The 27,335-nt window shown below is 37.3% G+C and overlaps 1 protein-coding gene across 1 annotated transcript in view; it reads right to left on the bottom strand.

The window, feature by feature from the left end:
* LOC124798024 (transportin-1) overlaps positions 1–8,327 on the bottom strand; it is a 156,497-nt gene extending 148,170 nt beyond the window's left edge. Inside the window, exons 1-2 of the mRNA XM_047261234.1 lie at positions 8,182–8,327; positions 7,806–7,934 (exon numbers count right to left, since the gene is read on the bottom strand). Coding sequence (XP_047117190.1) covers positions 7,806–7,910 — 105 coding nt within the window. The 5' untranslated portion in view covers positions 7,911–7,934; positions 8,182–8,327. The remainder of the gene's footprint in view (positions 1–7,805; positions 7,935–8,181) is intronic.
* Positions 8,328–27,335: the final 19,008 nt, after the last annotated feature.

The following is a 27,335-nucleotide window of genomic DNA, read 5'->3' as shown; positions in this document are numbered from 1 at the left end:
CACCCAATGAAATGCACACATTAGAATTCACTGTAAACAAAAAATGTTGTGAGTTATAATATTGGTGGCATAATTGTTCCACACCCGCAAGGTCATTATACGATCATCACCATTAATACTGTTGTGTCAATATTGTGTGATCTGTTTACATGCAAGTGATGAAATATAGTACACTATCGCACCTTTTCAGCGCACTGATGCTTCCACAATAATAACAGTCAAATTCTTCGTTTGTGTAGCCGCAGTATCAGTGGCTGCTGGATAAGTTTTTCATTAATTCTAGTACTATGCATGCAAATGCTGAAATTAGTTTCTTCCATCACAACACACTTAGTCATACTTAGTTAAAACTTCATAACAGAGGGGATTGTTCATATGTTTCTTGCTTGTAATAAGAATCTGATATCTGCATGCATATTTTCACCTTCGGCACTGAGGCTGCAAATAAAGAATGACCAAGAAAATGTATCATAAGTAAAATTCACTGTAAATGTATAAGCAGAGAATGCACCCACTTGTAAGAGACTATCGAAAGCTTCCATTGACAAGTTTCAATTAACAGATATATGTAAGGTGACATAAAATGTAATTTAGCACTTCCATGTACAATAACGTATTCATATGTCAATCAATGCACCAATTTTTATGTATCTAGTAATCCACTGTGAACACTGAAACTTGTCAAACAAGACTGACTATTAGGGAAATATTTTTTGGACATCCAAATCCACTGACTACTGGCAACCATGCAGTGGTATGGAGCAAAGGAAAGGACTGTCTCCCCCCCTTCCCATTCTTTTCAACTGCTTACCCTACATAGTACTGCCTCCATAAAACAACTACAGCAGTTGATAGCTACCCTGAATTACAACCTTAAAAGCGCTGCCCACTACTAGGGGAAGCTACATCTCACTTTATGGCATTCCAAGTGGTCACATAAGCACCTTCATGTCTGGAAGTGGTTCTCATATCATTCTGTCAAAACTGGAAGTGTGTTTTCATTCCCACACAGAAGATACTGGCTGACTGTATACAGCTATAAGCAAACAATGATATACAAGGACATAAGGCTTTACAGTAGACTCCCGCTGCCTTTTGCAATTTAAGACAACGATGAACATTTTAGTGGCCATGTAGTCTAGAAGGCTGAGGTTTCTTTTGTTTTGTAGAGAACTGTCCGTTTCATAAGTTGCCTACACTGGCGGTACTTGGCAGTAAACTCTTTGAGCTGTACATTTGTTGGTGTTTGACAACAACAGTTATCCACTAGCCGCATTTTAGTTTCTGTGTTAGTTTTTGTCATGACTAAACCAAAAGGAGTATTTAAAAAATACGAAACAAAGGAAACAGATACTACAGAACAAATATAGCAGCAGTAAAAACAGTGGTTAGTGCCGAAGGGCGTGACAATTTGGTTGTAAATAGTGACAGTCCTCCTACTCCTCCGAGCGCTTCCAAGAAAAACCTGCACGGTAATGATGTAAAATACACTGCAGCTTCAGACAGTGAAACAAACTGCCATATCATTATTAATCTCCACATAATTATTTCAGCTTTGTGTGAAACAGTGTGTTGTGTATGTGGAGGGGAACTGAAATTTCTGAACAGCTATCTCAACACAATGGTCTGGTGTGTACTTTACAAATAATGTGTTTGAACTGTAAAAGCGAAAAAACTTTCAAGACTTCAGAAGTAAGTGTAAAGAATGGACTTTTTGACACTAATCTAAAATACTTCTATGGACTTAGATGCATAGGAAAAGGCCATTACGCTGGTAAGGTTCTTTGTGGCTTGCTGAACCTCCCTAGTCCCCCAGAAAAATCTATCAACTACAACTCCATAGTAAGAAGTAGTGTCAAGGCATGTGCTACGGAGTCAATGACTACAGCAGCAGAGCAGGACGTAGCAGGAAATGGTAGTTCTGACATAGCAATATCATTCGACGGATCCTGGCAAAAAAGAGGTTTCCAGTCAAAGAATTCATGTGCATCTATAATCACCATCGAGAATGGGAAAGTGTTGTGTGTTGTTGTGTTGACCATGTACTGTCAGGGTTGTAGGCAAGCAAACTAAGCATGAAATGAATTGTCAGAGATACTATGAAGGAACTAGTGGAGGGATGGAGGTTGGTTCTGCAGTGAAAATGTTCCAACATTCCCAGCATGACCGTGCTGTTCGCTACATGAGGTTTCTTGGGGATGGAGACTCACGATTGTATAAAGCAGTGGTGGAGAGTAAACCCTATGGTGATATGTCAATTACAAAACTAGAGTGCATTAATCATGTGCAAAAGAGAATGGGCACGAGACTTCATAGACTCAAACAGCAGTTGGGAAGTACCAAGTTATCTGACGGTCTAAGTATAAGACATCGACTGACTGATAAACAAACTGATCAGATTACACAATATTATGGTACGGCTATTAGAAGTAACAGAGATAATTTAGATGGTATGAAGAGAGCTGTTTGGGCAATTTATTTTCACAAGCTGTCTACAGATACTGAACCAATACACAACCCGAGTTCCACTGAATGGTATAAATACTTGAAGGCAAAAAAGGAGGGTAAAGTACACACTGTCTCGCACAAGATTACTATACCAAATGCTGTTATACTTGCCATGAAACCTGTGTTTAGGATCTTGCCCAACCAGAGCTGTTGAAGAAATGTCTCAAGGGCAAAACACAAAATGCAAATGAATCATTAACAATGTTGTATGGTCAATGATACCAAAAAATGTGTTTGTTGGAAGGTCTGTCTTTGAACTTGGTGTTTTGGATGCTGTTCTTACTTTTAATGATGGCTATTCTGGAAGACTACAGGTTTTGGAATATCTTGGCATTCATAAAGGTTACAACACCACTAAAAGTGTGATGGACTTTGACCAACTGCAAATCATAAGGGCAGAGATTGCAACAAACAATGTCAAAAGAAGCCAGATCCAAAAGGAGGGCAGCACTGGGTGAGGAAGATGATGGAGGAGATGATGACTACCACCCAGGAGGATTTTAACGTATTTTTTATGTATCAGTTGGCTATAGATTAAATTTTTTTCTTTAAACGCAACTTTCTTAATGTGACATTTTTCAGTATAAAAGCCCCCTTTTCTTGGAAACTTCTGAATCTACATCAATGAATTATTTACCACATGACAGATAGTACAATGATGATGTAGCTCTACTTTAGTAGTATTTACTGTAATAGTTACAATTCAAGAAATTAAAATTGTGAAAATTTACACAAAAAAATTATATGTTTAGGGAAAAAATAATAACTTTTTTTCTAGTTGTTATTTTAAAGTGATTGTAGAGTAATACACTCACAAAACATGGGAGAACATGTGATAAAAACACCACATTTATATACTCAACAGTTCCTGAGAAAACGGGTCGTTTATATAGCCAATTTAACATTGTCGAGATAGGGCGGTATGACTCCCCTTGATCATCCCTGTCACAGGTGGCAACTGTTTCATCAAACAATTTCCCTGAAATTTAAAGACTGTTAAATTTCTCTGGACCAAAATGGAGGGTGAATATTTTGAGCTGTCATTTACTTATTTATTATTTACTGATTATTCCAAGTTCAGTTACAATTAAAAACTAAATATGTACAAAGAAAATGATTTATTGGTTGATTCATAATCAATAACACTCAATCCAGATACTTTGTTAACACAGTTTTAGCAAACAAATCTGAACTGAAATGCCACCTTTCCGTGTTGTCGTGCCATTGTATGACAACCTCAAATACATATATATATATATATATATATATATATATATATAAAAAAAAAAATCCTTGAAGGAACACATTTTGAACTGTTGTCACTGAAAAGTGACAATTAGATTTTGGTAGTAACAACTACTCATAACCTCACACTCTCGCCACTGTTAGATGTAAGCATGACACACTGAGAATGTCAGAAAATTATGACAGCAGAACAGGACCAAAGGGCAAATATTAAATTCTAATCTATAAAAAGTGTGTTAAAATATGGATTCATATTTTTTTTTTAATGAGCAACTGCCAGCTGCATGACAACTTTAAATACGTGCACATTAGTCTACACCACACAATCATGCAAAGTGACCCGCAAGCCAAAAATCCCAAGACAAGAATGAAGATTCCTGACGTAGGCTAGCATCCCAGAGATAGACGTGATCAACTGAAAAACATATCAACAATTCAACGGATGTCACGTTTCAATACCCAACTCACTAAGCAGGTGTTCCTGAAGCAGTACCACAGAGCTGCTTGTACAAAATGATATATTTCTTGCTGTGAACACACACAGTTCAACTCCTCCAAGAATGTCTCAGTTTCCTGAGCCTTTCACAGCTCCCTCACACTAAATTCAACTTCACTGAGATTTCCCCTGTTTTTTCCAGGCAAGTTACCACCAAGGTATTAATTATCGAGATTTATTTCCTTGTGGTTTTCTATCTACTCATACCCTGCCATTGACCCATGCCGAAGTAAAGTGACTCACTAGTGAAGTATACCTTTTTTTCCATACTTCTTAGGTTCAACAGCAGTTTGCCTGCACTAACATTAATTTTTGTTTTCTGGGATGTGCATTGAGCAGAGGTACACATAGTAGTGCTATCGTCTCTGGCCCAGAAAGGTTGTGGTTCTGAATGGAATCTCTCCTCACTATTTGCTACTGCTCAAAATTTAATTGGCAAGTTATTTGCACTGTAGTTTTCAATCAGCTGCTAGAACCTAAAAGTGTCTTCAATGACCCATGTCAGGCAACTCACCATCAATTTTTTTTTCTTTTTCTTCTTCTAATCACAATAGTACCATTTTGGGAATCTATATGCAAGGGCCAATGTGTGGATCCAGGACACCACAAGACTTTAAACACTTCTGGCTTGTTTGGCTGGTCAATGGTCATTTGAATGAAGCTTGTTCTAGCATTTCTGATGTTTCACCAGCACGAGTGGCTGGCATTGTCAACACTTCATCACCCATTACTGATGGCAGACTGCAGTTGAGCTCATGGCCACAGACTATACATATTTGATGTGCCACTTTGAGGACTATTTATTCTATAATGATGACACCTGTCTTCAGTTTTCTACTATCTCTTCTTCTATTCTTAATTTAGTTTTGATACTTTTCCCCCCATATTTATTATGCCTTTTTAATTTGGTATAACTATATGTGTATCCAGAAACACTGCACTATCAATCTAATTTCCAGACAAAAATTGGATTTGACCCAGTTGTGAGAGTACATACTAGCTAGTTTTGAAATAAATAGATCTTGCTCTTTTCTCATATGCTTCAGTGATAATGTAATGTCCCGAAAAGTAATAATAATCATCACCTGTGGAAATATAAAAACAAAATTAAAATATAAGTTGGGGGCAATCTCTCTCTCTCACTCACTCTACCAGGATTGTGGTGCCAATAGGTGAGAGGAAATTTAACAGAGAGGGGGGGCAATATACGATTAGAGAGATGTGTCGAAAGCGAAAAGAAATGCATCAGTGAAAATAGGACTTCAGTAACATCAATGTACAAACAAGCGAAAGATGTACATAGGTATATATAGGGATGATAAGCAAACAAGCTAATTTCTTATTCTAGCTGTGGTGGTGCTATAGCAGGCAAATGAAAGTGAGACAGGGCATTGGAAAAGGTAAATATGCTTTACATGCCACACTAGTAAATAGACGGAAGAGATTATGCATTTGTACTTGTCATCTCCAGTCCCTGAATATATTCACTTTTCAACACTTGTCTGCCTGTGTTATATGCATGAGCATAAGAGTTCTCGTCTTCCTCGATAGATGGGAAACCTGTAAATGGCAAAGTCCATGCATGCCACAGATATCTGAACATTTACACTGAATCCCCACTGCCATGAAACAATGCTGCAGAGGGAATATGTACATTACTTTTGTGACGTGACACACAGAATATACATGCAACTTCAGATGATGATGATGCAATTGCCAATGTATAATTTCAGCATTATGCTAAATTAGCAGTCCAAACATTTTGGTGCTGCAATCTATCATCCAGCATTTAGTTGTTCTCCTCCTCCTCCTCCTCCACCTCCCCTCCCCACTTTAAATTTTCATAGCTGGAACTCATTCCACAGTACCATCTGAGCGTAACATCACGTGCCCATTGTCACCAGAGCCAATTTGTCAAGAAAGGGGGATCAGCCTTCTATTGACTCTAGCCAGTAACATTGTTCACAGCAGTTTCCAAAGACGAATGCCCAATATTGTTCTTCGATTATTAACTGACCCAAGCACAGCACACCACGTAGAGTATCATCATTTTGAGAAATAGCCTCAACCATGTATACACACTTCATCAATCAATATTTTCAGATGTTTACCTGCCAAATTTAAAAATAAATACTCAAGAACCACTTCAGATATCACAGAAGAACTTAACAGTACATCACTAGATTCAAATTCTTTCGCTATATCCCATGGCAAAGGTGTTGTTGGGGGTACTAAATTCAAAGTAAACATAAAAAAAGAGCAGACTGGAGTTATATCCCACAAATATACTGTTCTTAAAACCAAGGATTTTTTAAATGTGCTAGAATCTATAGCCCATTTAAAAATGATTTCATATTTACGAAATGAAGTGTTATTACTTTATAGAGACATACAGATGTCTCCCTCATTACTAAAATATGAAATGAACGTTTTTAGTGGTCTTGCAGTTTTATCTTTGCGCATGCATTCACAGATAAAAAATTACAAGTAAAAAGTTATATTGCTCATTTAAAATATTTGACACACACTATCAGCTCACAAAGCAGGGTAGATTTCCTCCTGTTTTGGTAATGTTTATACATAGTCATGCAACATATAGTAGCACCATCCTGAATTATTTCTAACACTATCTGCTTTTTCAAGATCTTATAGTGATAGTGCATAAAGAAAATTGTCAACCTAGCAACAGGCTATTTATTGCCTGTATCATCCAAATACAAGAGCTTCAGAAGCATTATCGTCTGAATGATTTAAGTATTTTCAAGTTTAGTTTACTACAGTCAGTTGATAGCAGACGTAGTGATATAAATGAAGGAATGGCTGAACTTTAGTTGTGCAAATAACATCCTGGTATCCCACTAATTTCTTGGATTAAGCTATAGATTTCGACATCAGAATGTTCAAAAAACATCTAGGCTGCCTAAGGCCTACCAATCATATTCTTTAATATTCCTGACAGCACCAGCACTAACAAAAACGTTAGGTCATAATAACAATTGCAAAGTTTCATTAAGCAATTAGTTTGTGAAAAATCTAATGTGCACCATAATATGCACCCACGTCAGAGTGACCTTCGCAACCAGTTAAACGAAATATTGGGCAAATACATTCTTACACAGTCAATCGTCACTGCCGCTTCTTAAAACCTATGGAAATAAATAATCCTGATAGCAATGCTGCAATTACGCACTACTACGTAACAGATCTTTTTCGAGGCAGGTATTTGTCAACATTATTGTTTATGAGTTAATTTTAAAAAAGAAACTAGTACAATTATGCCTATGAAAACACGTCAACAGGTGAATTTCATACAGCATTACACTGGGGCACTACATATAAGGAGGGTTTACAGCTTTAGCAAGGTAAGCGAAAATGTTTACATTGAATGACTGACTAAATTCTTGAGATTCCATCATTAGTTCACACGTTAAAAACAAGTTCACACCACAAACACAGTAGGTTCGGCAGCTACGTCAATAATTCTATGGTGGCCGTTAAGCGGGTTCTCCATGAAATTAAGACAATTAAATTATGAATTTATTGATATTAAGGATACTTGTTGCACGGCACGCTGTGTAGCCGTGTCTGGAGACTGCGACTCTTTCAAAAGCTGCAATATTTGTCGCAAACCATCTTCTTGCGGCTGCCACGCCATTTTCATTATTGCTTACTCCTCGACTCACACCTGAGAACAGGAAGTTGAATAATAAGGTACTGCAAGTAACAGTTCTTTTCATCTAACGTACAAATATTTTCATTTTAGCTAGTGAAATTCATTTCTCTTTAAAGTGCGATAAGACAGTAATAACGTAATATTACGGTATACAGAAATTGTGGTAGTTATTCGTGAAACATTTTGACTAGCACAAAAACGTTCCATGTTGCCAAATCCGAAGAATTTATACCGCTCCCGATTTTAAAACATAACTTACTATTTAAAATTTCCTCGTCAAGGCCAGTTGGTAAATCAAAAAGTTACTAACAGATATCTGCACGATTACGGAGCAATAACTTTCACACACTACTAATACTACAGAGCAACTGTCGAGTGTCGAGTGATAGGCCGGACTGAACGACATTTACGCTGACCAACGATGTTTCCTAATTGAACTTCACTATAACTCTTGTGCGTTAACCCGAATTTAATGACGATTGATAATAAGAAAGAATGTATGGCTATTTCATGTGCAGATATTGTGGGTGTGTTACTGCGTTTGAAGCAAATACACTTACTGTCTGTCCTCGGTTATGAAAAAACGGGTGAACGCCCACGGTTTAATATTTCGAAATGATTTGCATACACTGGGGTATTTATCTGTTGAATGGGAAGGCCATTGGAGACAAAGTCGTGTTGATAAAATCGTAATAGTGATTTCAGGATGGTATCACGTCGTACTTGATTTTTAAATAACAGGTGATACCTTCACATTGTCATAATGCCGTGACAGTTTGCGTATTTTATAACTATATACATCTGTTGCCGGTTTGTGTTTGTTTACGCTGGACACTTTAATATGTTTCTCCAAACCTGTCAATATGTCATGGAATATATGGGATACACGACAGTAGTCTTGACGATGCATTAAGTAAATAATTTATCCATCAAATAATTTATATTAAGTGAAATAATCCTTATAGAAAAATAATTGCAATACACACGTTTTAAGTTTCACTTTACCTTTTTCTCTCCAAATAAGTATTTTAACTGTTATGACACACTGCGCAAAGCTTATAGTTCTAAGTAATTGATAACAATGTTTAATAAACGCCCAAACTTCATGCTACAGCAAATGTTAAGCACACTTTCCTGCAGAAATAATTTTTTGCGAAACATAAACTTATGAAACACTTTCTATGGATATGAAATTAAATGATCGCATATGAAATAGAATGATCACATAGGTTTAGTTGTGGGTAGAGCATGTAGTAGACTGCAGTTTATTGGTAGAATACTAGGGAAGTGCAATCAGTCTACAAAAGAGTTTGCATACAAATCACTCGTGCAACCTATGCTAGAACATTGCTCTAGTGCGTACCAGATAGAACAAACAGGGGATATTGAGTGTATACACAGAAGGGCAGCTTGAATGGTCACAGGTTTGTTTAATCACTGCGAGAGTGTCACAGAGACTCTGAAGTGATTGAAATGGCAGACTCTTGAAGGCAGTTGTAAACTATAACAAGAAAGTCTATTGACAAAGTTTCAAGAACCAGCTTTAAATCATTACTCTAGGGATATACTACAACCCACTATGTATCACTCACACAGGATCGTGGAGATAAGATTAGAATAATGACTGCACGCAAAGAGGCATCAAACAATCATTCTTCCCATGCTCTATATGTGACACAGGAAGAAACCCTAATAACTGGTACAGTGGGATGTACCCCCTGCTGTGCATCCTGTGGTGGTTTATAAAGTATAGATGTAGATGTAGATGTAGAAAAATGTTTCACCTTTCCTCATATAATTTAAAAGGAGACTTTATCAGCTATTCAAACATTTAAAGCCTTGATAATATAAATAAATTAAAGCCATCGACTGAAAACACTATTTGCAACGTGTTACTGCAAGTACTTTCATGTTAAAACAAAAAATCAAAATCCATTTATAATCGGACAGTATAGCCTTTGTTCTTATGTGGCCACCTGTATCTTCTGATAATGCAATGCGACAATACTGTAACAGATAATTCTTATAGCTGCAATTTTACAAGTGGAGTAAATATTCCTACCACCACTATTTGGAATCAAGAATAGAATGGGTAGAAACCCTAATAAGTGTTACAATGGGAAGTACCATCTGCTACGCACTTCGTGGAGGTTTATAGATGTAGAATCAGTCTTACATCAAGAATATAACTGTGCTTTCAATATCTCACTGAAGAATTTTTGGATCAGCTTCAAATAAGTGACATATTTGAAGATCTAGTGTGAAAACTGATAGCACCTATAGTTCAGGTTTAAGTGAATTTTCCATATCGTGTAATTATTTCTATTTCTGACTTTTGGGGACTCAATACATTTCTTGCAGAATAATCCCACAGCAGCAGCACGTAACTGATAGGCAGAGTACATTTTCATGAGATATTTTTCCATTATGTTTTTCAGTTTCCTTGGGAGCTTCAGGACTCATGTATTTCTGTGTATGGCTATAACTGCATCAAAATCTATTCTCTACAAACCACTTTGAAGAGCATGGCAAATGATACTTTCTATTGTATCATTTATTAGGCCTTCTTTCTGTTCCATTTGTTTAAAGAGCATGAGAACAGTGACTGCTTAAATGTTCTGTGTGCACTGTAAGCAGTCTTGACTTAGTGGTCCCTACAAGATTGATACTTAGGGAGTTGTAGCATGTTTCTGGATTCCTCACTTACTGTAGGTTCTTCAGAGTTTTTAAGTGGTATTTCATAGGACAGTTGACATCTGTCTTATTTGATCTCCTTCTTTGTAGATGTTCGATATACCTTTATAACAAGCCCTACTACTTGCTAAGGATCCCACACACTTGAGCAATATTCTGGGATTGGTTACTAGTGCGTTTTGTAAGCAAACTTACTTTTAGATTAATTGCAATTTCACAGTATGCTACCAGTGAATCTGTCACTCAGACTAAGTAATAATTTCAGTCCACATCTGTAAACGTCATGGGACCCAGGTATCTGTATGAATTGGCTGATTCCAGTTGTGCGTCATTTGTGTTGTAATGTCCGCCTCCGTAGTGTAGCAGTAGCGTTACTGCCTACCGTGCAGGGGGCCCGGTTTCGATTCCCGGCAGGGGACTGGGTGTTGTGTGTTCTTCATCATCGATTCGCAAGTCGCTGACGTGGCGTCACCTAATACAGTGGCCAAACTCCCCCTAATAGGGCCTCCCGGCCAACAATGCTATACAATCATTTCCATTTTTTTGTGTTGTAATCAAAGTATGCTATGTTTTTTTTATATAGACATCTAATGCAAGTTGCCAATCTTTGCACCATGAAATGTTATCAATATACAGGGTGAGGCATTTAAAACTGTTTGTTGGAATATTTGGTGAAATACACACCAGACTAAAGGAAAAACTGGTAATACATTTTGTTCACCTTGAAGAGGGACATACATTAACGTAACACTCAACCACCCTGCACCACTCCTCTAGGGGTGGGAGGGTGGATGACTTTGAAATCTAAAATAGGAACCCCCATTTTTTATTGCATAATTGAATTCTCTGTGAAAAAATATGTAACTTTCGTGCGAAATATTTCTTTTGTTTCATGATAGATGGCACTGTGCTCAGCTAACATGAATATGGGGTGACAATTGTTGCAAAATGGTAATATCTCAAAAAAACTACACATCCAATTAGGAAAATCAAAGTACTTGTAAATAACAGATTTCAGCTAGAAACTAGTCATTCTCAATGCACTTATCATTTTTGATCAATGCATGTAATGCCTGTTGGTCGGGCTTCATCCACAGTTCATTGAATACTCAGTTCATTGAGTCGCCTGTTTTCAACAGCATTCTGAATGCAAGGTAATGTGATGAAATCAAAGTACATTATTAGATATTTGAGAATATGCTATCATGTGACAACGTTTACCCTCCCGCAAAACATTCTTAGTCTAAATTTAGTGCTACCCAGTAACAATGTGGACACTGGTAATGTGTTCCCTTTGGGGTCCTTGATTCTGGTGACTCCCCTTGCCTCTCACTACCTCGGGGTGCTTGATTATTGTGAGTCCCCATGCCTCTCACTATCTTAGGATGCTTGATTACTGTGAGTCCCCCTGTCTCTCTCAAATGTTTCAGTGCAGCAAATGCATGAAATGTTGTCATTGTTTCTAATGCACCTTGCAACTCTGTGTCTGAATGACAATCTGACATGTATTATTGTCCCTGCATTAATGTTTGCACATTCATTGTGAATTCACTGCTGCATATCTTCGGGGTTTGTTGGTACATCCCTGTAAACTCTCTCTTTTACCCATCCCTAGAGGAAAAAATCGGCAGAAGTCAAATCGGGTGAATGTGCGGACCACGTTTGAGGACCTCCTCATCCAATTCATCTACCCAGATAGTTTCAATTAAAAACTTCTCGAGCTACTCATGAATAATGTGCTGGGCATTCATCATGTTGAGACCACCTATCCAGTCTCATTTGAAGTAGAACATCATCCATTAGTATGGTTAAAACATTATCCACAATGGCGATCTACATTTGTCTAATCAGATTACCTTCTTTGAAGTATGGGTCATTTACCTGCATGCCTAAAATACCGCAGCAAATGCTGACACTCCATGGGCATTGATGTTCAACTTGCCTTACCCAATGAGGATTCTTCACTGACCAATAATGCACATTATGTCGATTCACTTGACCATGATTCATTGGAGAAAAGTATCTGTGAAATGAAATTATCATTGACTGCCAGTTGTTCTTGTATCCAGTTGCAGAAATTCAGGCGATTGTGAAAATCATCACTGTGCAGTTCTTGATGCAGCAGTAAATGAAGTGGATGCCATTTGTGTGCATGCAATATACATAGAACACTTCTTTGTGAATATTTCTGAACCTCATGCAATTTGCCGAGAACTAATGTGAGGATTTGCAGTAACCACAGCTAAAATATTCACTGTGTTATTTTCGTTTGTCACAGGAAGCGCGGTCTTTCTCTAGGTTTAACACTTCCCATTTCAGTAAACAGCTGTACAATACTGCAAAACCTCATTGCTGACGGAACATTTCTATCAGGGAACAGAATAGCATACCTTTGACGAGCTTTGTCAACATTTCTATGAGCCTCAAATTATGTGGAAATGATATCAACCCCATTGTGGAACAATTGCGACGAGATGTGCACAGTCTGAATCATTGAAGTAACACGCACAGTCTGACCGTGAACTGAGTGCATGATCTTGGTGTGTGTATTATTTGATTGTGGGAGGTATCACATGATAGTATTATCAAAAATGTACTTCGATTGTCTTAATCGGATGTGTATTTGTTTGATATAGTACTGCTTTGCAACAATTGTCACCTCATTTCCATGTTTGCCAGCTACAGCACCATCTGTCATGAAACAAAAGAAATGCTTCATACAAAAGTTAGATATTTTTTCACAGAGAATCCAAATCTGAAACAAAAAAATAGGGATTCCTATTTAAGATTACAAAGTCATCTCCCCCTCCCACCCCCAGGGGTGGTGCAGGGGGTTGAGTGTTATGTTAATGGATGTCCCTCTTCGAGGTGACCAACAGTTATTACCACTTTTTTTAAAATTTGATTTGTTTTTTCAGGACAATTTTTTGTTATAAATATCTCCCTCTACATACATACATACTCCACAAGCCACCATACAGTGTGTTGCCAGGTTAGTAGTGAAAAGCGACAGGTATGAAAGTACGAGGTAACAGAAGCAAAACCGTGTCCACAAATGAGCCATCTGTGAGACAAATTCACATGTGCAATTACAAGCTGCCACTGACTTTAGTTTGAAACTGTGGACAAGCTCTGTTCTATCAGTTCCCACATGGCATTCAAATTTCTCAGTGGCTGCATCGAGTGACACTGTCGAGACATGCGGTTGTGGCTGTTCGATAGAAGGCAACAGTACAAGTGATGTGGCAGAGTCTCTTGGGCTAGGGCAAAAGACACAGCAACATTGCACAGGTGGCCAGGCCTGTCATTGCAGCAGTGTGAGAGTACTGACTCTGCAAACCAATCAGATTTGAAGTGCTGCTGAATGTGGGGGGGATCCAACACTGCAGCTATGTCACCTGCAGTTCTGAAATAGCTCCCAGCTATTTGTGGGGGGTTTGAGGGCACATTTCTTATCAAGATAGTTACTGAAGGCAACCTGTAAGTTGATTAAATGGATGCTAATATATGTCATTTGTAATTTTAATGAAACTGGTTGTAAGCTTAATTTAATGTTTTAAAAAAATTGGAAGTGACAGTTAATTTTACTGTATTTTTAATGGGCCTTAGTGCCTGACAATTATTGTGATTTTTCCTAATAAATATTCTGAAGGATAAGCCATATAATGATGTTTTAGTGCAGAAATTGCATATCCAGTCTGGTACAAATCTAAGCAACGAAGCATAGTCAACAAGGCGCTAAATGAAATGTGTATGTTTATTACAGGATGTTTGAAACCTACGCCACCTGTAAAACTCTACCAGCTCACAGACATACTGCAGATACTCATCATAAATTAACTGCCAACATTGAGACAACAAATCAGGTTCATCACAAAAACCATCCATTACGTGGGAATATTTCAGCAACCCCAAGGTTGAGGACCAGAAGTAATTTCCACACGATTACTTCAGTCTTGCAAGCAGCAGATATAGCAACAAAATGGTTGTGGATTTCTTAACTTGAGAATAACTCTACCTGATCTCTCCCTTCGGAAACCTTCCCACCTGGGTGCAAAAAGGAATTAAGATTGTGTGGCAGTCACTCAGCTGTCTTCATTCTCAGTTGGAAGATCAAAGAATAATTTCCAAAAATGGCACTTTCCTATGGATACCACCTTTCCAAAAATGGTACTTTCCTATGCATACCACCAACTGTTACTTGGGAGAAGCATGGACCATGGAACACCTACCGGATTGCCAAGTACACTCTGCATCTTGTGCAGAAGAAGATTTCTGCTTGCTACTCCAAGTGCAATTAAAATTGCAAGATTTTGATCAGTAGTAGTGTAGCTTGGTAATTCTTTCTTTCATTAAGGCCTTTAATGCTAACTGAAGTGTAATCCATTTGTTTCAGACGTGAATAAGTAAATACTCAAATAATCAAACTGGTCCTTACACTTACCTGATGGTCTTAATGCAACTGAACATTACCTTCCCAACTTCCTTCAGACTCCAAACCCACCAACTTATTCTTTGTACACTTTACTAACTGACCCTAACTCACAACTACATCTCCTTTGAGGGGAGGGTACAAAACAAATCTGTGGCACAGCCATGGCCACCAGCATAGCACTCTCCTATGCCAACCAGTTTTTGGTCCATTTGGAGGAGATCCTCCTAGCCTCCTAAAACGCCAAACCCTAGATCTCTAGATCTCCCATGCTATTTCCCCACACACCCCTAATCCTCCCACCACCCCCAAGAACCAGCTACAAAGGAGTGCCCCCCCCCCCCTTTCTTCACACAGTAACAACCCAGATTGGAACAGCTGAACCATATCCTCCACCAGGGCTTTGATTACCACTCATTATGCCCTGAAATGAGGGATATCCCACCAAAAATCCCTCCTACCCACACCCCCACCCCCTAAAGTGATGTTACATCGGCCACCCCATCTCCACAACATCCTAGTCCATCCCTACACCAATTCCAGTCGCAACCCGCTGCCACAGGGACCGTATCCCTACAGGAGACCCAGGTGCAAGAACTGCCCAATCCACCTACTGAGCACGTCCTGTTCCAATCCTGTCGCAGGCTTATCCTATCCCATAAGATGCCAGGCAACTGGTGAAACCAGCTATGTCATGTACCAGCTCTGTTAGAATCATTGCACAGCTTTCTATATTGGTATGACTACCAATCAGCAGTCCACCATGATGAATGGTACTGGCACACTGTGACCATGAGCAAAGTAGACCACCATGTTGGACTACATGCAGCTGACCATAATGTGCTTGATTTTAATGGCTGCTTCACTACCTGAGCCATATGGATCCTCCCCTCCGCCTCTAGCATTTCTAAACTATGCAGATGTTATCCTTATAACACCAGTCCTGGAATTATCCTGGTCTCAACTTACAGTAACCTGCTGTCTCCACACCCTCCACACATCATCTTCCACCCACTCAGCCCTATCACCACCTCCCTATTTTTTTTCTCCTCACCTTCTTTGTTTGCCGCCCTCTGCCAACACACCCATCCATATTTCTCCTTCTCCACTAGTCTCCTTTTTCGTTTGGCTATTTTCCCTCCCTCCCCACGCTCCTGCCCACAACCTCCTGCCTCTGCATCTGTTGGCAGTCGAGTCTTTGCATGCTTCATTAGACAGCAATCTTATCTTCACCCACTCGCACCCTGCTATCCCTTCCCCTTTCCCACCCCCTTCTACTCTGTGTGACATCTGCAGTCCAGTCCAAGTTGCCAAAGATGGTAGTCATGTGTACATGAGGTGTGCTAGTTTGTATGAATGTATGTGTGCTTTTTCCTGAAGAAGGCTTGGCCCAAAGCTAATGTGTAAATGTCTTTTTGTTGTACCTGTCTGCAATTGAATGTGTCATCTTTACGGTGAGTAGCAGTCTGTCTTTCCCTTATATTGTTGATATTCCAACTTGGAGTTTTCACTTCGATTTGTGATTGATGGCTTTAGCAAAACATAATGCTGTATGGGAAGAAAATGTGGTGTATACTTTACAAGAGGAAATGTTGATTGATAAATATTTGGAAACAATGATAAGAAATCTGAAAGAAGTGCAACACGTAGAAATCACCCATTTCTTAGGCCTAAAATAAACTGGCTTGTGAAACAAAATGACAAACATTTCAAGCTGAAAATAACAAATGTGAGATATTATTCCATAGACAATGAAAAACTATATAGAAATACTATTTGAATCAGCAGCAATGTAGACATTGTTGAATGAGGAAAAGTGGTTGATATTAGGGATAATAAGATCACCAGTAATGTAAATGATTTTCTAAAGGAAATTAAAGGGCTTTTAGAGAAGTCTACCAGGGAATTCCCATACATAATAGTAGCAGGAGAACTAAATACAAAGAGAATGAGAGACAACTGCTATACAAGGTGATTCAATGATCTAATCAACCCTTATGATCTTAATGTAGTAGTACATAGTCCCACTAAGTGTAGTAAAATTTTAGAGACATTAACAGGTTACATAATAAATAAAATACCACATTACAGGCAAAAAGTACTGCAGTTGTTAAATACAGCCTTCACAGATCGCTGTAGGATATTATCTAGCATATCAGACAAAGATAGCAAGGTCAGAAAACATCTTTAAAGTACTATAACAAAAGAAGTTAGAAAACCTCGGTAGACTACAGAGATTACTGCACTCTGAAATTGGAGTGTGTGACGAAGCAAGTTGGGATATTTTTACTTCCCCTCTTGTTTTGCCATCTGCCTCCTTAAATTCATTTTTTCCATTTAACTAATTACCATTAACATACTTGAGTATAATCTGCATTTTCATAAAAGAGAAAGGTTGGCCCTTAGGTAAAGAATATAACACCAGATCTGATTTTGTGCTTAGTTTTATGTTTGTAATTGATTTTCTAATTTATTTTGACTATTCCTAGTTAATATCTTTTGTTATAGGGTGAAATCGGTAATCGTTTTGTAATTTAAATTCTATAGTTGACTTATAAACAAATATAAATTCTGTACTAATTACAAACATTTGGAAGAACAACTGATAGTAATCTTAAAGTATTTATTTTGCTCTTTTCGAAAACATTTTAGCAAAGCTCGCCCTTAATTAATTCCAAAGCAATTACCAATTTTGTCAAAAGTATTGTCTGCGTAACTATATCCGTTAATTTCATCACTTAAACAAATAATTTGGCCTAACCCTTGTAGTAGAAGAAACTGTTAAAAAGATGGAATTTTTCAATGTATTCAGTTAATTTAATGAGTTAAGTTTGAATTGTAATTTCTGTAAATTAAACATCAAACAATGTGTAGTTTCAGTACTTATTATTGTTATGATATATAAACGCCCAATTTTTGGGCTTGAGACAGTCAGTCCATGGCTGAATTTCAGACGAGAAACTCGTAATGGTTAGATCAATAACAATGCGTCAACTTAACTGTGAAATGTATAACACAATTAGGTCATATGTTAAAACAATGACTGTGTCTATTCCATACATACCTTTTTATTCTTCAAGAACTGTGTGGTTAGGCTTTTACTGCTCGTAGATGTTCAACAATAAACTGTTGTAGCAGTATGTGGATGTTTCCCTGTAACCTATTAATGAGGCTAATCGAAAGTTAAACAATGGTTAACTGACCATATAACTGTGTAATACTGGGGGGCTGTGAACAATGAAAGTAAAGAACTGTGAAACGCAACTGTGCAGCTGTCGGCTACATCATTCACTGTAGTCAGTGTTGAACTTCTGTAGTGTTTTGAGAAATTTTGTGTAAATTTTAGAACTACTCAGCCTTCTACTGTCTCGAACAAACGATATTTTAGAAGTGAGTACGGGATGATAGGATCCTACCTACTGCACATCACATGTTTGTGTGTGCAGGTTTGAAATTCAGTCGTGAGAAGAAAGTAGACGCGGCGGTCGAACGGCAACAAGAAGTACTTGTCAGGTGATCCATGGAAGTTTTAGTGAAAGTGCACGGAAGAACCCTGGAGCTTCAGTTATTCTGTGCTAGTTGTGTCAGTGACCATTGTTATAATAATGAGAGCAGTTGAGAAGGTACTTAGGCTTGTTGAAGGGAAGACATGTATTATGATTCATGTTGAGACTGGACTTGGCGTTTAAGCCAACTTTCTCTTATATGTAAATTAGTTTGTTTCAAATGTTTGGAGACACGAGAGACTTACTAAACAGTTTATATTTATATGAAGAGAGAGATTTGTAATATGTCTGAAGTTCAAATATACGTCATTAGCTGAAGCAAATGAAATTGGTATGTCTATTTATTTTTATAAGCAGAGAGAGTTTTAAGAGATACTTCAGAGAAGAAAGTGAAAGAGAGTTTGCAGCAGCAGGCTAACCAGTAAGGAAAGTCGGCTGAGCATGTCAAGTAAGTCATCTCGTAAAAGAAATGGAAGTTAGTACATTTACTTTGCACTTCAATTGTCGTCCAAAGATGTTAGACTTCCACCCCCTACCCCCCATTTTTCAGTGGGTATCACAACGCAGTACGTCGACAACAAAGAAATAAGGCCAGCGAACATCACAAGTGGCATATACTTAATAGGAAATGTAAATACAGGATGGGAATCATTTTGCAAAACATTAGCTTACTCCACAAGTCTCGCAATGTCCAGTAATATGTAGATGTACGAATGAAAAGTACAATGAAATTTGGTCGTAACAGATGCAATATGGAAGAGCGAAAAACTATGTAGGAACATTGTCAGACAAAACCAACACAAGCAACCTGTTATACCTACAGGGACAAGGAGAGACTATAGGGGGAAAAAAGAAATCTATTTGGTTTACTACAAAAACAAAATTACAGCTTTTTCTAATCTCACAATGATTATATGGTCCAACTTACAGAAAGGGAAGGTGTAGACATGAAAAACAGTGGGGCATAACTGGCAATAAGAGTGGCAAGAAAGTCATGTACACTAAACCTCTTTATTCTTCATGTCTACATGTTTGAGCCCTCTGACACTATAGAGCTCTGAATTGTAGCATGTAACATGGTGGGATGCAATGTAAGTATGTCAGTGTGTGAGAAACAGCATGCTGTAATCAAGTTTTGAATTTCAAGAGCCTGTCCACACATGGCGCACCCTCTCCTTCAGCATGACAATACCAGACCACACCGGTGCTGCAACAATTTGACACCTTGGGTTCACTATCATCGATCACCCTCCATACAGTCCTGACCAATTTTCATGTGTGTCCAAAACTTAAGGGACACCTTCAAGGACTGCACTTTGATAGTGATGAAGCGGTGGAAGCAGAGGTGAGGTTGTGCCACCGTCAACAAAGTCAAACATTCTACAGTGATGGTATCGACAAACTGATCTAATACATAGTTTAAAAACAAAAAATACTGATGGGCACTAGATAGCCCATCTAATAGACTAATGAAATGTTGCCTGCAGCAATTAGTAAAGCATCTGGCTTTTTAAATAAATTTAGCTATGGAAGATGGAACATTTCCCATTGTTTATTAATAGTAAAGAGATTCCCATATACAAAGTAGGCTGCAAGGAAGATATAGTAAACCACAGACTAATAACTATTACAACTGTATATCTAAAATAAAATGCAGTTCAAGCCAGTACAGTAAATACTGTAGGAAAATACAATATTTTCAATGATGCACAGCATGGTTTAAGAAAGGCTAGATCTAAAATAACAGCAGTGGCCGAGTTTTTAACATTTGCTACTAAGGCACTAGATGAACAGAAGAAAGTCTGTGGAATGTTTTGTGATCTTTTAAGAGACTCTGTGTATGCCATAACACATCATTAGAAAAGCTTCAGTGCTACAGTGTAAGAGGGAAAGCAGCCGATTTCATAAAATCATCCATGGAAAATAAACAATATACAAGAAGTTACAAATGTCTATTCGAATTCTGAAATTGTTAAATGCCTCAAGGATCAACGTGTGGCCAACTACTTTTCATATTATAGGTATACAACATGTCCAAACTAGTAGGTTAAAACGATGTCATGTATGCAGCTATTACAAATGTTAACAAAACTACATATACGCAAATACATGCAAAGAAAACACAACTTTAACAATATTACTATCAAGCTAAGATATTTGGGTGTAAAAGAGACAGAAAGTTATCAATTCCTGGGTGTGATGGTGAAAAGATACTTGACACGGGGAAACATATTAAGTATTCGTTATAAAATGAGTTCACTCATATGTCTGATGAGAAAAACATTGAGAATAATAAACACATAAAAGCTGCTAACAAAATACTATATGTTAGTCCACTCACAACCATCATATGGTATCCTGGTCTGAGGAATGATACAAATGTATGCATACAACAATTACTAAAGCAACAAAAGAAAGCTGTAAGAAGCATAGCAATACTATCTCCAAGAGATTCCTGCAGAAATAAATATAGGGAACCAAACATATTAACAACATAATCACTTGAAATATAAGACACAATTATTTGTGGAAAAACTAACTGTACAGTATGTTTTAACAGGTATATCCACAGTTACAACACAACAAATAAAAGTGATTACTACGTAGAAGGCAATTGTCTCAAATTAACTGACAAAGAGCCTGGAAATTCAGGGATATGCCATAACCATTTTTCAAAAACTTGTCACTTGATTACAGTTTGCCCATACAATGTTAAAAAATATCTCGTAGCTATATATTAAAGTAGCACATTCATATGTTACTGCACAAATACATGCATTTTTTCAGACAGCACCAATTGCCTTTAATGTGGGATACGAACATCTGTATAATATAAAGTGGCAGACATAGTAGACAAATGTGTTAAATGTGCTCTACAAAGCTTGATAAATATAGAGGAAATCGGAGGGTACCCCAAGAAAAGATGACATACTAAAGTCAGTGAGTAGTTTGAGAGAATGTGTCAACATAATAAAATTGGATGTGAGCATGGGAAACACTAAAAATCAAGACAACACAATCTCGGAAAGTGAGGTTACCAGCCTCCAGACAGAGGGAGAGGTTGCAGCATTATGGGACAAGTGGCACCTTCTGTTGACCTGATACAAAAAACTGAGAGCAGCAGTCATCACATACTGGCACCTAGTGAGACAACCTGTAAGTATGACAACTAACTTCTTGACCATGACACAATATTACAGGCAAAAGTTATGCAAAACACATATACATATATGTGTGGATGGATATGTGTGTGTGTGCGAGTGTATACCCGTCCTTTTTTCCCCCAAGGTAAGTCTTTCCGCTCCCGGGATTGGAATGACTCCTTACCCTCTCCCTTAAAACCCACTTCCTTTCGTCTTTCCCTCTCCTTCTCTCTTTCCTGATGAGGCAACAGTTTGTTGCGAAAGCTTGAATTTTGTGTGTATGTTTGTGTGTCTATCGACCTGCCAGCGCTTTCGTTCAGTAAGTCACATCATCTTTGTTTTTAGATATATTTTTCCCATGTGGAATGTTCCCCCCCCCCCCCCCCCCCCCCCTCTCTCTCTCTCTCTCTCTCTCTCTCTCTCTCTCTCTCTCTCTCTCTCTCTATATATATATATATATATATATATATATATATATATATATATATATATATATATATATAAGAGAATGGAGGCGTATCTCTTCCATAAGACATTACCCACAAAAATGCAAAGTAGTAGAAGCAGCTGGAACCTTAAAGATACTTCTATGGAATATGGAAAGTCTAAAATGTGCAATGAACATGGCTCCAAGAGACTTTCTACATGGATATGACATAGCAATCCTAACAGAAATGTTTTTAACCAAAAACTGGGCTAAAACCTGGAATTGTACTGCACTTATCTCCAAGCAAAATAAGGTGACAAAGGAATAACTGTACTCATAAAACTGGAATTAACACCAATAACTACAACTATCAAACAGGGACATACACTCCTAACACAAATGAAGCACATTATAATAATCAAACAAAACCGCCACTGGCGTAGTAGATGAAATAGGCCAGCTGCTCACTTAGAGTACACATGAAAAACTACTAATTATTGCCGGAGACTTAAACTACAGTGGATATACAAAACTGCAAATGAAAAATAATAGTGGGAAAATTGCAGGAAATAGGCTTACCACATTAAACACCCCAAAAAATCTGTATATTACCACAACAGTAAAAGCACAGTAGATACTGCATCCAAAAGAGGACCAACTAGGGGCATATAACTCCTCTCTGGACTGCAAATCACACCACTTTGGAAACGTATTCCTCTGGCAATAAAATACTCATGGAGAAAGCAAAAACCCATGACAGAGGAGGAACAAGTACTTTAAAGAACAATAGACATCAGGAAAATGGAAGTAAAATCAGACAATATAAAACAAACTGAAATAATAATAGAAAATTCATGACTAGAGGATGCAACAGAAGCAAAAGGAGAACCGACATGCAGCCAATCCCAGGTACAAAAGAAGAGCGAAAAAATGATTCGACATGGAGTGTTACAGGTTACAAAATGATGTACTAGGAAGCATACACCAACTAAAATGGTGTGCAGAGAACCACACACTCCTCAGGACTAACCCCAAAAAATGATATATCTATAAGAAAACTCTAAAAGAAAAGAAGAGAACATTCTGGGAAAGAGAGGGGCAGAAATTAGTGGAGGAGACCACAAGAGACCCATATATTGCACTATGTCTCAGAAACTGAGTTGAAACAAATGACACTGATATGAAAGACTGGGAGGCACACTTCAAAAATATACTGAATAAGGAAGGACTGAAAGACAGACCAGGGGACAGACAGGAGGCAGTGCCACAAACAGCTATGGAATGAGTCCCGTTGGGCACAGAAGGGGTCAACAGATGCCATTAACAGCACCAAGAACAAAACAGCTGCAGGTACTGAAAGATGATACAGCAAATAATTAAAAGACACTGACCAAATGCTAATGTCATCGTGAACAAAACTCCACAGTAAGTGCATAGAAACAGCTTCCATTCCAGAACTGTGGAGACAATCAATAATAAAAGCGCTATATAAACGGAAAGGAAACCCCCAGTTACCATAGCAAATACAGAATCATAGCATTAGAAAATTTATCTTTCAAATGTTCACTAAAATAATAACAGAAAGAATAAAGCAAACAATCAACGAACTTCTCCACGAAGGCCAAATGACATTCAGGAGAGGAAGATCAACTCTGACTGCGACAGAATTCCTGCTAAAGATCATATGGGAAACCCTTGAAGACAAAGAAAAGTTTTATGTAGTATTTATAGACTTCACAAAGGACTTTGAAATTGGAAACAGAAAGCTAATGAAAATATATATATATATATATATATATATATATATATATATATATATATATATATATATATATATATATATATATATATATAAAATACAAAGATGAGGTGACTTACCGAACAAAAACGCTGGCAGGTCGATAGACACACAAACAAACACAAACATACACACAAAATTCAAGCTTTCGCAACAAATTGTTGCCTCATCAGGAAAGAGGGAAGGAGAGGGGAAGACGAAAGGAAGTGGGTTTTTGGAGTCATTCCAATCCCGGGAGCGGAAAGACTTACCTTAGGGGGAAAAAAGGACAGGTATACACTCGCACACACGCACATATCCATCCACACATACAGACACAAGCAGACATATTTGAGGGATATACCCACTTCCTTTCGTCTTCCCCTCTCCTTCCCTCTTTCCTGATGAGGCAACAATTTGTTGCGAAAGCTTGAATTTTGTGTGTATGTTTGTGTTTGTTTGTGTGTCTATCGACCTGCCAGCGTTTTTGTTCGGTAAGTCACCTCATCTTTGTATTTATATATAATTTTTCCCACGTGGAATGTTTCCTTCCATATTATATATATATATATATATATATATATATATATATATACTAATAAGACACGAATCATAAGCACAGTACTGTGATAGAATAAAATGAGTATCTCAGACAACCTCTCCCTGTCAGATTCGATACTCCAATCAAAAGGAGTACTTCTAGGAGAGACCCACTGAGTCCTCTGTTATTTATCCTTGTAAGAATAACCCAAAGAGAGTGCATAATCTCATGTGCATATGCAGACAATATTGTAACAGGCTCAAAGGACATTGAAAAGCTATACGCAGCAATAAACAATATGGAAGATTGGTGTGTCAAACACAGCTTTGAAATAAATGTGGCAAAAACAGAAATAATAATGCTCAGAAGTGGAGGAGGAGCACTTGTATCAGCTGAGATCATCTTATTGGAGAGAAAACTGAAAATTGTACCAGACTTCAAGTACCAAGGAATCGCGATATACAAACAAGTGCAAAATGTTTCACAAAACATGTAACAGAGAAAGCAACGAAAGCAATAATGGCTATTCATGAAATAGAACACATTAGATTGAAACATACCAATATATATGATTGTTAGGATAAGTATGACATGAAGTGTTGACCTCAGCTATTAGGCTGCCGCCACATTTACAGGCTTATATACATTTTGTAAAGAACTTATTGCAATTATCTGGTCATTTAGAATTCAATTTATTATAGTGATTCATATTCTGTCATTAATTTCATTCTAATTTTAGCAAGCATACATTTATTCCTGCACTGGTTCAACTGTTACTAATTGATACTTTAACATAAAACATAAACAATCCTCATTTTGTAAGTGCAGGATAGTTTTTGTAAGGACTGAAACAAGCATTCCATTTGTATGTGTGTCACAGAAATGTTAGGAACATTTTCCAACTAATAATCTTCATTATATAAGCAACTTTATAAAACAACAATTTTAGTGAACATATTTTACAAATTTCAATACTGAAAGCCATGTAAAACTTTATGTTGCAATGTGGGAGGAACAAATTGATGCATAACTGAATGACACCATCTGCAAACACTAGCAAGATTTTTGAATGTAATCCATAAATTTTCTGTTTCTAATAATGGATGACACAAGCAGTAATGGTTACAAATATATATAAGCCATATGGGTGTCAGTTTTCCGACAGTTTTGTTACAGTATTACGGAATAAACATGTGATTTTGAAAGACAACATCATGTCTGCCTGAATTTCTTGAAATTTCCCTCAGCACTACCAAATCTATAGCTACACTCTCAAGAACTCAGCAAGTTGCGGCAAATTTTGGTGGAGCAGATAACTTGCAAATTTTTTTACAGCTACTGCAGCATCGGAGATCACTGAGAAATGAGGGTGAGTACTTACTAATTAACTGTTACACCCTGATATATTTCAAGATTCCTCAGCCTAGAGGTAACAATGGCACTATTCAGAGCCAAAATCTCCCCAATACTGATGTACAGCATAGAAATCACCAGACCAAACCTCACAATGAAAACATAACAACACTAGAAAGAGTAAAGGCATTCTATAAAAAGAAAGCAATTGGCATGTCCAAAACCACATGATCCTCTCTTGTATACTGCTGGTGAGGGAATCCTCCTTCACTGAAGACTTATGGACAAACCTGATGCTACCCAACACCAGGATTATGGAAAATCTACTAAAAACTTTGACGGGAAAAACAAATGACGTACCTCCAGAATTTTACAGAAAGGCTGTCCGTGGTTTCCACCATCTTATTTGCAACAATGTGTCATATCATGAACCAAAAGCAATGTGTTAATGTAAACTGTGTCACTGAATATGCAAGCATTACCACATAGAACTCTGTACCAAAAGGACACAGTCAATAAGTGACTATGAAAACCACTATATATAATATTTCTTATAATTGGACTTTGAATTTGTAGGCTGCAATAAACTTTAATAATAATAAGTACATCTGTATGTATTCATTGTTTTTGAGTAGTTATTTTAAGATAAATAAGTGTGCATCCTATTGATTTAAATGTTTGAAACTCCTTGTAAAATGCTAACAAAAACTATGTCTATCAGTGCTTTTTATAAACCATTCATTTTATATATAAAAACTGTGTAACTTTTAAATTCATAAATGTATAATTTTAACTCCATGTAAACATGACACATCTGTACTGAACTTGTTGACATTTCTGACATTTATATAGTTCAATTACATTTGTTAATTTCATATAAGTTTTACTTTCTTTATTTTCCTCACCTGGAAAATATTTTTATTCTGAAAGGCAGAGAAAGAGCCAGTGTTTCATCTTATTCAAGTGTTACTTCAATCCACAATTCTGTTTTTTTTCCTAGTCTTTTATACTAGCTGTACATCAGATGCTTACAAAAAGGGCCAGAGGTATGATGTTACGTGAAATTGTATTAATTTGGTTCCTATCATTAGGGTTGCACAATGCATTACCAACCTTAATGTGTCTTTTGACACATTGTGTGATTTCATTTTGATTCCCATCTTCGTGTACTTGTTACTCGTTCTTGCTGATAACAAACCTACAATGTCAATTGCTCTATTGAGGAGGGCAGCTTTGAAATGGGGGAAAAAAAAATTAAAAGTAAAAGCATGGTTGTATGATGTTTTGTATAATGCATCTTTATTTTCCAGTAAAATGCAATTAAACTGAGTCAGAATGTGAGTAAGTCAGCAATAATATTAAGGCTAAAAATAGGGTAAAATGGAATAAACATAAAAACAGATGAGGAAAGAGAGGGAGGTATTTGATCCATAGCAAATATTTAAAATACAGAGACAGCTTGTATTGCCATCCTTTTAAGTACATTCATACAACTGTGCACAATAACATCATCATCATAGCAATAAAAAGTTTGGAAGTA

Source organism: Schistocerca piceifrons, chromosome 5 (assembly GCF_021461385.2).
Source record: "Schistocerca piceifrons isolate TAMUIC-IGC-003096 chromosome 5, iqSchPice1.1, whole genome shotgun sequence".
In the NCBI taxonomy this organism is placed as follows: domain Eukaryota; kingdom Metazoa; phylum Arthropoda; class Insecta; order Orthoptera; family Acrididae; genus Schistocerca; species Schistocerca piceifrons.
The sequence above is the reverse complement of the archived record's forward strand: the minus strand, read 5'-3'. Positions and strand labels throughout refer to the sequence as shown.